Source organism: Micromys minutus (assembly GCF_963924665.1).
Source record: "Micromys minutus genome assembly, chromosome: 6".
Lineage (NCBI taxonomy): Eukaryota > Metazoa > Chordata > Mammalia > Rodentia > Muridae > Micromys > Micromys minutus.
In genome coordinates, this window is record NC_137975.1 from 60,204,532 (window position 1) to 60,219,169 (window position 14,638).

At 42.7% G+C, this 14,638-nt stretch overlaps 1 protein-coding gene and 1 pseudogene across 3 annotated transcripts in view; one reads left to right on the forward strand and one right to left on the reverse strand.

Annotated features, from left to right (window-relative positions):
- Positions 1-682: 682 nt before the first annotated feature.
- On the reverse strand, positions 683-2,600 carry LOC308421389 (heat shock cognate 71 kDa protein-like; annotated as a pseudogene). The gene has a single exon. The product of its transcript is annotated as a heat shock cognate 71 kDa protein-like (transcript).
- A 7,423-nt stretch (positions 2,601-10,023) lies between these two features.
- PITRM1 (pitrilysin metallopeptidase 1) overlaps positions 10,024-14,638 on the forward strand; it is a gene marked incomplete at its 5' end in the record, with an annotated part of 30,216 nt that continues 25,601 nt past the window's right edge. The window contains 3 exons of one of the 2 annotated variants that reach the window (XM_080918224.1): positions 10,024-10,127; positions 11,506-11,608; positions 14,221-14,327. In XM_080918224.1, the coding sequence (XP_080774350.1) occupies positions 10,072-10,127; positions 11,506-11,608; positions 14,221-14,327 (266 nt within the window). The remainder of the gene's footprint in view (positions 10,128-11,505; positions 11,609-14,220; positions 14,328-14,638) is intronic. The other variant, XM_080918225.1, reaches the window with a different exon arrangement.

Sequence of the window (14,638 nt, forward strand, 5' to 3'; positions counted from 1 at the left end):
GTTATGTTAGATTTCTTGTCTGAAGCTGCCACAAATGTATGTGTGTGTGCAAGTGTGCACTTGTGTGTGTGTGCATATGTGTAGCATGATTATTGGGACTGTACTATTTAGGCTTGAATGCACCTTATTGGTAACTTCCTTCTGTAACTTCATGTTGGTCATGGAAGTCATTCATAATGAGACATCTTACATCAAACTGTAAATGCTGCATTTCAGGACTTACCATTCCTCAGTCCCCAGAGCCAAACAGCAAACATTTAGCAGCTTTATATACACACTTAAACACTCTATTTCCATATCTGTTTGCTGTGTTTTGGCTCAAACATATGTGCGTTAAACTCAAATTGCCACCTAGTCTCTAGGATCCATGACTCCATTCTTGCACCTTCTCAGATCTCTCTATTTTTTCTCATCCATCCCTCTTGCATTTCTCAGCTCACCCTACTCGGAAGAAATGTGTAGTTGTTGTCGTTCAGTAAAACCAAGAGAATTTTCTGGGTGAGAGTCCTTTGAGATCACCAAGAGCCCAATTAAAAGTGTCTCTCATTGCAAAGAAAGTCTGTTTATAAACGTGACCATTTTTTTCTTTCTATTTTTTGTATCAATTTTAATAGTTTTATTATTCCATATTACTTGTTTTGGGTCCCTGTGGAGCAATGCTACACCCTCTATTTGGACTGACTTAATCCACCTCTTCACTGGTGGGGCCTGAAGAAGCACCTTCAGATGGAGGAGCTCCACCACCAAGGGAAGCCACCAGGCATTCCTCCAGGCATGACACCAGTGTTCTGGTACAGCTTGATAATGATTGGGTTGCAGACTTTCTCCAGTTCTTTCTGCTGATGCTCAGATTTTTCCTTCTCTGTAGTCTGGTTCTTATCCACCAGCTGAAGACTTCATTACACTTGTCAAGAATCTGCTGTTTGTCCTCATCATTGATCTTGCCTTAAAGTTTCTCATCTTCAACAGTTGCCTTCATTTGAAGGCATAAGACACCAGTGGATTCTTGGAGGAAACCTTATCTCTCTGCTTCTTATCCTCAGCCTTGCACTTCTCAGCTTCTTGGACCATGTACTCAATATCCTCCTGACTCAAGTGGTCCTTGTCATTGGTGATGGTGATCTTGTTCTCCTTTCCTGTGCTCTTATCTACAGCAGAAATATTGAGGATGTCATTGGCATTACTGTCAAAAGTAGCCTATATCTGAGGCACCTCACCGGGTGCAGAAGGTATGTCCATGAGCTCAAACTTTCCAGGTTGACGTCCTTGGTCATGGCTTTTTCATCTTCATACACCTGGATGAGTTCACCAGGCTGGTTATCAGAGCAGGTGATGAAAGTCTGTGTCTGCTTGGTGGAAATGGTGGTATTATGCTTGATGAGGGCAGGCATGACTCCACCAGCAGTTTCAATACCAAGGCAAAGAGAAATGACATACAAGAGCAGCAGATCCTGAACATTCTCAACCTTGTCTCCAGATAAAATGGCTGCCTGGACAGCTGCACCATAGGAAACAGCTTCATCTGGGTCAATGCTCATATTCAGTTCTTTTTCATTGATGAAGTCTTGCAGAAGTTTCTGAATCTTGGGGATTCTGGTAGAACTACCCACCAAGACAATGTTGTGGATCTATGACTTGTCTAGTTTGGCATCTCAAAGGGCCTTCTCTACAGGATCCATTGTGCCACAGGACAGGTCAACATTCAACTCCTCAGATTGAGCATTGGTAATTGAGGTATAAAAGTCAATTCCCTCATAAAGAAAATCAATCTCAATACTGGCCTGGGTGCTAGAGGAGACAATGAGCTTGGCTGGCTCACAGGCAGTTTTCTGGTTCTCATGATGTCCTTCCTGTGCTTTCATATAAACTCAACAATGAAATGATTGACCATTCGGTTGTCAAAGTCTTCTCCACCCAAGTGGGTGTCTTCAGCTATTGATTTAACTTCAAAAATTTTATCCTCAATAGTGAGGATTGACACATCAAAATTGCCACCACCCAAGACAAAAGTCAACACATTCCTTTCAGCTCCAACCTTCTTATCTAAGCCATAAGCAATAGCAGCAGCAGTTGGTTCATTTTAATAATTTGAAGTACATTGAGACCAGCAATAGTTCCAGTATCTTTTGTTGCCTGCCACTGAGAGGCGTTGAAGTAAGCTGGCATTGTGACCACAGAATTGGTAATTCTTTCCAAGGTAAGTTTCTGCAGTTTCCTTCATTTTTGTCAGAACCATTGAGGATACTTCCTCTGGGTAGAAACCTTTTGTCTCCTCCCTCGTATTTGACTTGGACCTTGGGCCTGCCTGCATCATTCACCACCATGAAGGGCCAGTGCTTCATATCAGACTGAACAACAGCATCATCAAACCTACATCTGATCAGACGTTTGGCATCACAAACTGTGTTGGTGGGGTTCATTACAACCTGATCCTTGGCCTCATCCCCAATGAATCATTTTGTGTCAGTGAAAGCAATATAGCTCAGTGTGGTGCAGTTACCCTGGTCATTGGCAATGGTTTCCACCTTTCCGTGCTGGAAGACACCCACACAGGAGTAGGTGGTGCCTAGATTAATACCAACTGCAGGTCCCTTAGACATGGTTGCTTGTGTGTAGGATTTGCTGACGACAAGACCACACAAATGTCCGAGAGCTGGCTGTGCGTTCAATGAGATAAAAACAACCATTTTCTAATGACTCAAAAAATTAAAACACCTCCTTAAAATCAGAATAAGTATTTCATTACTTTATAAATACATTTGGGAAGTCATAGCTTATAGCTTATGACTCAAAATTTTCCAGGACTGGACAACTTAGTTGGGCATGAAACTCAGTTCTCTCTCAGAGTACCACATGCTTTCTTCGGGGGATAGTCTGAGAGCTGCTAAGCAAATATACTGAAGTGGCTTTGCTCTTTCCTTGCTTTAATTTCTAAGCCTAGTGGAGTAGTACTTTTAAAAATATAGTAACTGGGGGCTGGAGAGATGGCTCAGTGGTTAAGAGCACTGACTGCTCTTCCAGAGGTCCTGAGTTCAATCCCAGCAACCACATGGTGGCTCACAACCATCTGTAATGGGATCTGATGCCCTCTTCTAGTGTGTCTGAAGACAGCTACAGTGTACTTATGTATAATAAATAAATAAATTTAAAAAAAAATATAGTAACTACTAAAAATAATAAATTCAGTTTATAAAAACAAAGAAAATAAATTAAGTAATTTCAAGTACAAAGACCTTTTTGTTTTACCTTTGATTTAAAGAAAGTAATAGGACCTGGAGAAATGGTTTAGGAAACCCACCCTCATTGTAACTCTAGTTTCAGGGGTTAAGATACTCTATACTGGCCTCTGCCAACTGCATGCACATGGCAATGTACATCGAATTATTAATGTGGCACATGTGCATACATGCACACAAACACCCAAACACATACAACTAAATTTTTTTTAAAAGAAAAAGGTAAAGGAAATGTGTTAGAATGCAATGTTTCTATATCATGCAAATTTCACTTCTGCACCTACTTTACTCATTTCCTCAGTTCAGAAGTCCTAGTTTCATAACTTCAATTTCTTTCTCAGCTTTATTGTAAATCTTGCATAACACAGACATGGGTCACCTCTATACAATGACACAAATACAGTCTCAACCATTGCAGGCTTCCTGGATAGTTAAGAGAGCTCCATTTGTAAAATCTGCACATTTATATATTGTATCATTTGACATCAGGTCTATTTAAAGAAGAGAAATCAAAAATTTTGAAATTTAGTTTCATCTCACATAGTGATAGCTTGTGAACAGCAATTAAATCTGGTGCTCAAATTTAGTACATTTATCTCTCAACCCGGTACATACGTACTGAGCAGCTCAGTATCTGCTATTCAGTAATTGAACTCTGTTGAAATTAGCTTAGAAGAACAGCACTCTTATAAAGCAATTGATCGGATCATTATTAGTTGATACAAACCAATTACAATAATAACCAAGAAAGTACATCCAAATTCGAGCATGACATATGTATTTCTTCTAAATCCTGAGCTTATGTGTACTTGCTTACAACTTGATAAGAACTTAGTTATTCAAAGGATCTCATCAGAACAAGGGTAAACATGTTGTTTCTCTAGAAATATATTTGAAGAGAAACAAATGTAGAGGTCTGTCTATTTATGAGTAAAAGCATCCTGAATTCCAAGCATTTTTTAAAATCTAGTCCTCTATCTTGGTACCATGTGCTTGTTTGGGGGATGGAAGAGGGGGAGCTGATGAATTAATACACAAAAAAAAAATGAGTAGAAGTCCTCTGGGAGCTACTTACATGAGTAATTGTCTTGTTTCCCTCTCCTCTTAGAACTTCAATTTTATGTTTCACACTCACCTCCCTTTGAAGACCTTGATGCTAAAATAGGATGATTCTCCACCTTATTTCAGACTAGTGTCCTTGGGATTGTTCTTAGGCACAAAATTACTGGGAGTCAAACCTAAAATGTTGTTACTGCTTCCTCCACAGGCCATTTCAATAGTACCAACAAAGCAAAGACTTTAACGATAACAGTACTGGTAGGTGTTTTAGGATGCCTCTCTTTTGATGGTGTGTCTTCTGAATCAATGAAAGACTCTTGTAAGAAGTAAAAAACAGCTTTTCTCCCATTGGGCTTTATGTTCTGTAGAAATGATGCTGCCTGTGGCTTGCTTGTATGAGAAAAAGAAAAAGAAAACGAGAGAGAGAGAGAGAGAGAGAGAGAGAGAGAGAGAGAGAGAGAGAGAGAGAGAGAGACTTTTTCTCCAATCACTATTTATTTCACTCTACAAACAAAAATGCACACATGGGTGCATAAATGCCATCAGAAGTGTCCTTTCCTTCCTCTATTTTATACATATCCATATTTCTCTTTTTAATAAAAACAGGTCTGGGTTTCAATGCTCCAAAAATTAGTGTCTAAAAAATTAAATTATCACATTTAATTTTTTTCCTGTCTAACGCATCAAATTAAACCATTTTTTTTTCTGAAAATATCAACAACTTACACATTTAGTCAGTATATGAAACCTGCAAAAAAGTGTCAGTTGGTAACCAAGAACTACCCCTTGAAATCTCTCTCTCTCTCTCTCTCTCTCTCTCTCTCTCTCTCTCTCTCTCTCTCTCTCTCTCTCTGTGTGTGTGTGTGTGTGTGTGTGTGTGTGTGTGTGTGTGTGTGTGTGATGGTTGGGGCATCTATGCACCACAATGTGATAGTGGAGGACATAGAGAAACTTTTTTTGAGTTTTCTCCTCTCAACTAGTTGAAGTTTTGGATCTCTGCCATGATGTACACTCCAGGCTGCCTGGCTAGACAGATTCCTGGATATTCTCTTGTCTTCGTGTTCCACCTCACCATAAGAGTTCCAGGATTACAGATGCTCAGCACCTTGTGGAGGTTTTCATGTAATGGGGATCAAACTTGGCTCAGTCATATCCCTGACTCCCAAAGTCTTTTTGTAGTATTAATCTGGCTTTCATTTTGAAAGAACAACAAATCAACAAGACATTACTTTTGTTGCACTAGTTTCCACCTCCCAAGAGTATAAATTACAAGCAAGCTAGATTCTAATCTTTTTTTAAAGGCTCATGTGGTATTTTTCAAGCCTTGAAGCACTGTAGTAGACAGAACAACGTCCAAGTATGTCTGCTTTCAAATCCCGAGAACCTACAAGTATATAGTAAGGGTCAGCTAAGATAGTAATGATGGGGCAGGGAATGTAGTTCAGTGGTAGAGTATTTGCTTATGATGACTTAGGTCTTAGGTTTCATTCCCAGTACTGTGATGAAAGAGGAGGAGAAGAAGAATGAGAAAGAGGAGGAGGAGGAAGAGGAAGAGGAGAAGGTCGGAGTAGAAGGAGAAACAAAAGGAGGATAAGAAGAGAAGGAGGGGGAGGGGAAAAAGAGTGGGGACAAGGATGGGAATGTTTTGAATGGAACTGAGGCTGATGGTCTGATTCTGATAGTTTTAAACTTAGCCTTCATGTGTTGGGTCCTTAACTAGAACAAGCCACAGTGATCTGCAGAGGCAGAGCCAGGAGGATCGATGGAGAATCACTAGCCAACTAGTCTAGCCAATCAGTGAGCTCGAGGTTCAGTGAGAGACTGTCTCCAAAAACAAAGTGGAAAGCATATGAGGAAGACACACAGGGTCAACCTCTAGCATCCACAAACAAGTACATCCAAAGACATGCAAAGACAAATACACACACACATTATACATGAAGAATAGATACTACAGAAAATCTAACCAACCAAACTCATTTGAATTTATCTTCTTTCTCTTCCTTTTATTTAGAAAGACTTTTATTACATGTCTCAGATGAATTCAGACTCACAATATTCTGCTTCTTGAGTGCTGGGCTTACCTAGGAGTGTATGTACAACTGAATCAAGTTCAAATTAATTTTAGTTGGGAGTAGGTTTAGCAACTGGGGCTTTTATGTAGCCTAGGATGGCCTCAAATTCACCATGTAGTTGAGGCTACTCTTAAATCCTGACCTTCCATCTTCCACCTCTCAAGTTTTAAGACAATGGGTATGTGCTGCCATGTTGGGCTGCTCCCAATTTAGATTTCTTCGTGGCTGATATTCAATGAACAGAAAATAACTGGAAATTGAAGTCAGTGTTGAAATCTACATTATAAGTTTCTTTGCTGTTTCATTCAGTCTCGTGATACTGTAAAAGAGGACCAGTAAGCACGGAGGTATGTGTTAAAAACATGTAAATATTTTTGGTAAAGAATGTTTTTAAAAAGCATATTTCAGAATAGAAATAATTTTATATAATAAAATAAGGTTAATTGGAGATAAAAATAACTGGTGTGGTGGATTGAATATGCTTAACCCAGGGAGTGGCAAGATTTGGAGGTGTGGCCTAGTTGGAAGAAGTGGGGCCTTGTTGGAGGAAGCAGGGCACTATGGGGATGGGATTTGGGCCTCTCCTCCTAGCTGCCTGAGGACAGTCTGCTCCTGGTTTCCACTCAGTTCCTCCATATGTCTTGCCTTGATGATAATGGACTGAACTTCTGAACCTGTAAGCCAGCCCCAATGAAATGTTTTCCTTCATAAGGGTTGCCTTGGTCATGATGTCTGTTCACAGCAGTAAAAACCTAAGATGGCTGAATTTTTTTTTTTTCAAAATAGAGAGGCGTGGGGGGGATGCAAAGCTAGGAAGCTTAAGTACACTATAAAAAGGTCACAAAAGGTTTGTAAAATATAAAACTCAAAGATGTTCCCTGTATCATGAGTAAACACTGTTAAAATTCTACGGTCAAAATCCAGGCCATTGAAGTAAAACTGAAATCTGCATTTTGTTGAAAGCAATAAGCTTTTCCTAAGGTATTTATCTTCTTATGGTAATATTTACAAGAACAGACCTAAAGAACAAAGGTTTTGGGGTTTTTTAAACATAATTATATATGTTTTGTTCTAGGCTTATTAAAATTGTGTCTGTTTGAAATGTTGTACCTTACTAAAATTGAGATTTATTTTAAAAATCTGTTGGCTTTTATTTAAACTTTGCTAAAATATTGCCCTCAAAAGTTAAACTAAAGTCCTTTAGTACTTCTGAGTGTTCACCAACAAAAGCTGACAAGCCAAAGACATGGGGAGGGGGAGAGACACTCAGGCCAGACCCAGAAAGCGGTGAGACCCTTGTACAGTGATTCCACATCTCCAGCAAGCCATAGTCCCTTTTTCTGAGAGGCTGAAGATGCCCCAGATGCTGATCTCTAACCACCGGAAACCCTGCAAAGGACAAGGCTGAAGCCAAGGTGCCTGCCACAGACTGTTTCTGAGGCTATGCCAGAATTCCTGTGTCTGTGCTAGCTTCTGGTGGCTTGCTGGAAATTCTAAACATTCCTTGGCTTATAGAAGCATTGTTCTAATTGTTGTTTAGATTTTATCTTCACTTTGGGCTTTGTACAGACTGAGAGAGAGACAGAGACAGAGAGACAGAGGTACACACATATAGACACATCGAAGAGGAATTGACCCTATGCCTAATGTCTTCTTGAGGGGGGGGGGGTTGATTACCTGTGTTGATTCAAGCCTTTTTTTAAAGTGATGTATTTGGGGTCAGGATTCCCATGCCATCTTGTGGCATCATAAATAAACCCATAGAGCCCCAATACTCACTTGATTTTCCCCATACGTTACAACTTATAGTGCCAAAAATAACTTACTTGCTAGCCTTACCAAAGTAATAATTTGCACTGTGATACAGAACCTGCCTTTTGTAATACAGAAAAATACAGTTCGTGGTTTTCATTTCAACATTGCAACCATTGTTATTAATAATAGTTTAGCTTACACACAAGTCCTAATATTAGGTCAAATGTTACTTGGAATATTTATAAATTCTGACTGTGTGTCTATCTAGGTTATCCACAGCGAGTTTTGTCCTGTGGGAACATAGTAATAACTAGTAATTACTAGATTTATATAGTATCTATTCCTTAGGGGGAGGGTAAACACTATAATACCCAGAGCCTCTGATTCCTAAGCATTCAAAACAGGGTTAATAATACCCAGCTGTCTCTCTCAAGATCACAGAGTCCATGCGAAGCCTCATTAAGATGCATCACTCCAATCCTCCATATAAGAAAGGAATACGGTATGTTTGGAGGCACCTTAGCTTCCTATCCTCACCTTTGTCGAGGTTCATTTGAGTTCAACAAGAAGGTACTTTAGCTGCAGCCAGGGCTGCAGTATACTCGTTTCAGATAGGTGTCCTGTGGTTTTTGAACACAGTATATCACTTTCCATGACACCTGTCCACTCGCATTTTATCGTTATAAGCGTAGATTAAGGGAAAGGGAGACGCGAGTCTGTCTACATGAATGGGCCCAGGGTCAAGAAGAAGAGGAATGAAGGCTGAAAGCAAAGTTTGAGAAACGGAGGTCTGAAGTGTTCTGAAATTTTCCTAGACCCACCCAGAGACTCCCAAACGTCCCTTCCAATACACCGGAGTAGGCCTGGCCTCAGGCATTGATCTCCTCCGGTCTTCTGGTTTCTAAGAAGAGCCTGTCGGGACTTTGCATACCCTGAGACACACCCGTGTCTTAATAAACTGGAAATAATAGAGGACCAAGAGCACACGCCCTGAGCTCCGAGTCCTTGCAGGAGCTCTGAGCTGTCCAGGCTGTGCTAGGAAATGCCTGTGAGGGGAACATTGTTAATGGTGACATCTTGGAGTTCAGGGCTTGGGTTCCAGCTTGTGTAACGTCCTTCAAGCACCAGCGCAGGAGGCTGAGACACTGGATGGGTACCAGGTGGACCTTTCCCATTTGTCACTCTCTCTGGCACTACAAATAGACGAAGCAGGCTCACAGTTTCGTTTGAGTTGGCCAAAGAGGAATCGGGGTTCACACCACTTTACTCCAGACAGTCCTGCGCCATGCTCCGCCCCCTCATCTGCTAATGCTCAGTGCTTGGCCTGAATGGCTGGCCAGCATAAGCCCCGCCCTGTATCTGCACCAACCTGGTCCAAAACCTGCATAAGCTAGGTCCTTCGCTCTTGATATCCCACCACTCACCAGAGCCTGGCCTGTTCCTTACCTGCCTCAGACCGTCCCTCATTAGCAAAACTCTATCCATCATCCCTCCGCCTCCCAGTACCTCCTCTTGCCTGGTCCTCACCTGCCCAAGTACCCATCTCCAGCACACGCTCCGCGCCTTATTTGCTTACGCTGTGTTCTTACAATCACCCTGACCCTTATTGTCCTTCATCAACAAATGCCCCGTTTCTATTGCTCCAGACCGGTCCCTTCCAGCAATGCCCATATCACTTGTCACCGCCCTCCCTCCCTCCCCGCTGCTCTACATTCTACTTCCTACTCGCTCCCCCGCCCGTTCTCCGGGCCCGCCCCTCACTTATCTGCCTCCCACTACCCTCCCTGCACTTCGCTCCTCCCCACGGCGGAGAACCCTCCCTCCGGCCTATTAGAGATGTCGCCGCCATTCTACCTGTCCAATGAGAGTCTCGAGACCGTTCCCCGCCCCGCGCCGTGCGTCAGGTTAAAGGCAGTTCCACCCCAGCCCCACGCTGATCACATGCCATGTGGCGCTTCAGCGGTCGGCGGGGACTGTGTGCTGTACAGCGACTGAGCTGCGGGTGAGACGCTTCTGGTGGTAACTGCAAACGGGCAGGGGCGGAGCTGGTGTGAGAGACTTCAGAGTCTCTGCCATCTCTTGGCATGGGTGACAGCTTCTCTGGGGCTTCTGTGCACGCCCCTCCCAAACTTCTTGCTGGTGCCTCCAGTATCCCCAAACCCTTCTCTGGGCTCCCCAAACCAAGTGTTGCTACGTCCTACTTCTATCAGAGGACGCCCGCAAGGCCTCTAAATCAGTCCTTCTTTCTGTAGCATAGCACAGCAAACTTTCCCACAAGAGGCTGCTGTCCCAACTACCAGAATTGGGGTGACACCGGTACTCCAAAGGGGGAAGCCAGGGCCAGGGCATTGTCCTGACCCACTTTCCCTTCTAGGACCTTTGGTTATCTCAGAGAGAGTGGGTGGTCCAGAGTGTGGGTTACCGAGGCTGTTTGAAGTAAAGATAGGCTTTGATGCAGATTTTAACTGTGTAATAAAAGGCAATTTATGGCTCATTAATAGCTTTGCACCGACTCATTTCTGTTACAAGGCATCCTTTAGGGCTCCATGGAAAAACAGGGTTGCTGTTTTTGTAAAGTTATGCCTCCTGGAGTCTAGCATTGTGTGGGGACTCGATTTATGGAAAAACTAAAGGTGCTTTTTAGAGAGTGTTTGGCTTTCGGGCTAATCCAAGATCTCATTTCAGAGTGTAGCAAGCCCCTGTTAGTCTAGATGGGTACAGGTTTCTGTGTGAGTGTAGGGCTTAGGAAGTGTTTGAACTTAACAGCAGTAGTTTTATTTGTGTATATAGCTACCAGTGAGTGAACGCCTACCTTTTAGTCCTTCCCGTGTTATCATGCATGTCCTCTCCTGGTTATCAACAATTGAACATCTATATCTAGAATTTTCTGTCTGGGAGGAAACCAGTTGACTTTAGCATACCTCCCTGATGACCAAATTGATCTTTTCCCCGCTTCTCCCCTTACAACTTTTAAAAGGAGTATTTATGAGATCTTAGCATAGAAAGCTTCATAAAGCATACAGTTTGAGAAAATAATTATTTTAAACATATCCATTAATGCTAAGTTACCCTGCCAAGATTGTAACTCTTTATCTGTTTTGGGTAGTCATTTCCCCCAGACTTAAAATTATCTATTTTTTTTTCTTTCTAATATCTGTGTACAGTACAGTAAGTTTACCTGCTGACTTAATACCTTGGTCAAGGTTAAAAGCTTAACTGGAAACTAGTCTTCTGACATGTCCAAGATTTTGGAAATGCAGGATACAAGTTCCTTTTACTTAGTTGTCTTTATCCTACAGGTTACTTACATATATTGAAGGTATTCAGCCAGACAACTTTCCAGGAGACTCACTCACTTTGAGAACTTTCTTTATACCCAGCAGGGTCCAGCCTAAGGTATGGAGGGAGAAGAGCGACCAAGCCTGTGAACGAGCTCTACAGTATAAAGTGGGAGAAAAAATCCACGGATTCACCGTAAACCAGGTACCCACCCACCTATCCCACCGTGTTCGAGGTCAGGAACACATCCAGTTTCTATTGGCAGATGAGATCTGTCAGACTAGAGATGGCAGTTTTTGTTCTTGCAATCCTAGGACCTGGTAAGCTTCGTGACTCATGCCGGGTGCTCCAGACAGCCTACAGTGAAATGGGACCTAAGCCTTAACTGTACCCTTCAAAGCTCCAGTCCTTGCAGATAGTAGAAAATGACACTCCGAGCCAGTCGGGCCTCTGTAGTGGTGTTTTCTTCAGCTGAGCTGATCTTTCACTGCAGTCAGTGCACATACTGTTTGCTGTTCCCTAGCTTGGCTCGTTCACATTCTGCCATCAAGTAGGGTTGCCTTAGATGTACATGGGACCCTTTTCCGCCTATTTTATCTCGGAATTGTAAAGAAGAGATCGTAGACCGCTATTTACACCGTTAACGTTAAAAATGGGTTTTCTTGGCTGGCTCTTTTGCGTGTCTTTGTTTTTTACTTTTAGATGAAAACTTTTACATGACTTTTTATTTAGTGTAGTTATTGAAAAAGAAAAGCTGGTATATGTCTGTGAGTACAGGGTTGTTTTTAAATATTTATTAGCAAGTTCATGGCCAGCCTGGGAGACCCTGTCTTCAACACACACACACACACACACACACACACACACACACACACACACACAAGAAAAATGGACACTTCAGATTTTTGGTCACCGGCTTTGTAGTGTGTGACCAAGTACAAGAAGAAGGCAGGGCCTTTGAGCTAGAAGTCCTTGTGCAGCTGCAGCAGATGGCAGAATTGATAAGCTCACAGCAGTCAGCAAGGTCAGTGACTGGGAGTTCTGGAGAGAGGATGAGTCACGAAAGTGGGTGAGGGTGTCATGCCCTCTCTGAAAGGCTACACAGAGGAACTTAAGTTTGTAGTGTAAGTCGCCGGTATTGAAAACCAAAGAAAAACTTGAAAGAAATAGTAAATCTTGTTTGTCTGGAAAGCCATTGTTAGGCAGGTGTCACATTATCTCCTGGCTTAAAGCACATTGATCATCTATCTGAGTAAATCCAGAAACATTAGACCGGCTATTATTACACAAAGCTCAACAGCCCTCGTGTGTGTCTGGGTCCCTAAGACTCCAGAGACTTGAGTCTAGTGGTACCTCTGCCAGGAACTTCCTGTAGACATGTGGACACGTTATGTTCATGGTCTCTGAGAAAAGAGATGATGTCAGTATAGTTATCATATTGTGGATGGTCTGTCACTGAAGGAAAGAGGACCAGCTGACATGAGTATGTGACAGGACATTGTGTGTGTGTGTGTGTGTGTGTGTGTGTGTGTGTGTGTGTTCCTGTAAATGCCAGAGGACAACCTTCCACTTCTCTTACCTTCTCACCTCCATCTCCCAGGAGCTGGAATTACATGTGTGTGCTCCCACACTCCGTTTTTAATGGTGCCAAGATTGGAACTCAGGGCTTCATGCGCTGCAGACCCTCTGCCAACTGAGTTGCATCCACAGCCTTGAGACAGGGTCTCTCACGGAACCTGGAGTTTACTGATTCTGTTAGATTGACTGTTGACCAGTGAGCTACAGGAGTCTTCCTGTCTCTGCTTCCTCGGGGCTGTGATTATATACACACCCTATTGTATCTGGATTTTTGTTGGCCCTGGGGATCGAACTTAAGTCCTCTTATGTATGCAGCAAACATTTTACTAACTCATCTTCCCTAGCCCCAGAGCTCCTTAGCTTATATTAAGGACTCTAAAGACTTATTCGAGTATGAGGTTATTTCTCTGTCTGTCTCTTCCAGTGTTCCCTCCCTGGAGAGTAGGAATCATTCATTTTTATTGTAGGCATTTGCGACATAGTTCAGTGGAAAGAACATAGACACTGCGTGGATCTTGGTTCAGTGGTCATTAACTCTGGGCCTCGGCTTTTTTCATGTATAAATGGGGGGGGGGTGGCTGTCAATGTGTTCCTTGTGGTTTGTATATAACATGCTTGGAAAGTGATTGGTAGACAATAAGTAATTAGTCAGGTTGTGGTAGTGCATTCTTTTAATCCCAGCTCTAGGGAGGCAGAGGCAGGCGGATCTCTGTGAGTTTGAAGCCAGCCTAGTCTACAAAGCAAGTTTCAGGATAGCCAGGGCTATTATACACAAAAATTCTGTCTCAAATCAAAAGTAATTAAGACTCAAAATAGCACATACTCTCATTAGCCTTTAATTGGGTCCTAATTTCCTTGTCTGTGAGATCAGGAGTTTGGCTAAGATGGTCTGTCCCTGCCGGGTTTCATGACATCTAGTTTAACACCAAATAGCCAGTTCTTTGCCCAAAAATATAACTTGGTGAAACGCTTGAAAGCGGACCTAAACCCATGTTAGAATAAAACTAAACAAAGAGACAAAAGAAAAAATACTCCCCCCCAAAACAAACCAAAGATGTTACCATATTCCTGTCACCCCCTAACAGAGGTAGAGACAGGAGTTGTGGGGTTCCTGATGCTCGCTTACTCGGCAAGCTCCAGAGCAGTGAGCGTGCACACGCGCGAGAAGAGAAGGGGGTACTGCTGGTGAGTTGAATGAACCACGCTGCACAGGTGTGCTCACACACTCCTCTCCTCAGGTCACTCCCGTTCCGGAACTGTTCTTGACCGCCGTGAAGCTCAGCCATGACAACACCGGGGCCAGATACCTGCACCTGGCGAGGGAAGACAAGAATAACTTATTCAGGTGTGTGCTCCCTTCAGGAGCACGTTCTTCCGTGTCTCTATCTAACACACTCTACCACGCATTCTAAACTGAGAGGGAAAAACAAAACATGCCTTGCCGGGCACGCTGGTAAACCTAGGACCAGGGAGGCGGGAGCAGGAGGATTGCTGCAAGTTCCGGGCAGTGCTAGGCTACATAGTGAGTTCCAGGCCAGAGTAGAGACTACAGTGTTAGAATATTTCTCACTTCTCCCCCCTCTTCCCAAAGAGGGAGATTATATGAATTCATCTGAAGATTCTATCATGTAGATATGCATTAAAATTTTCCATTAT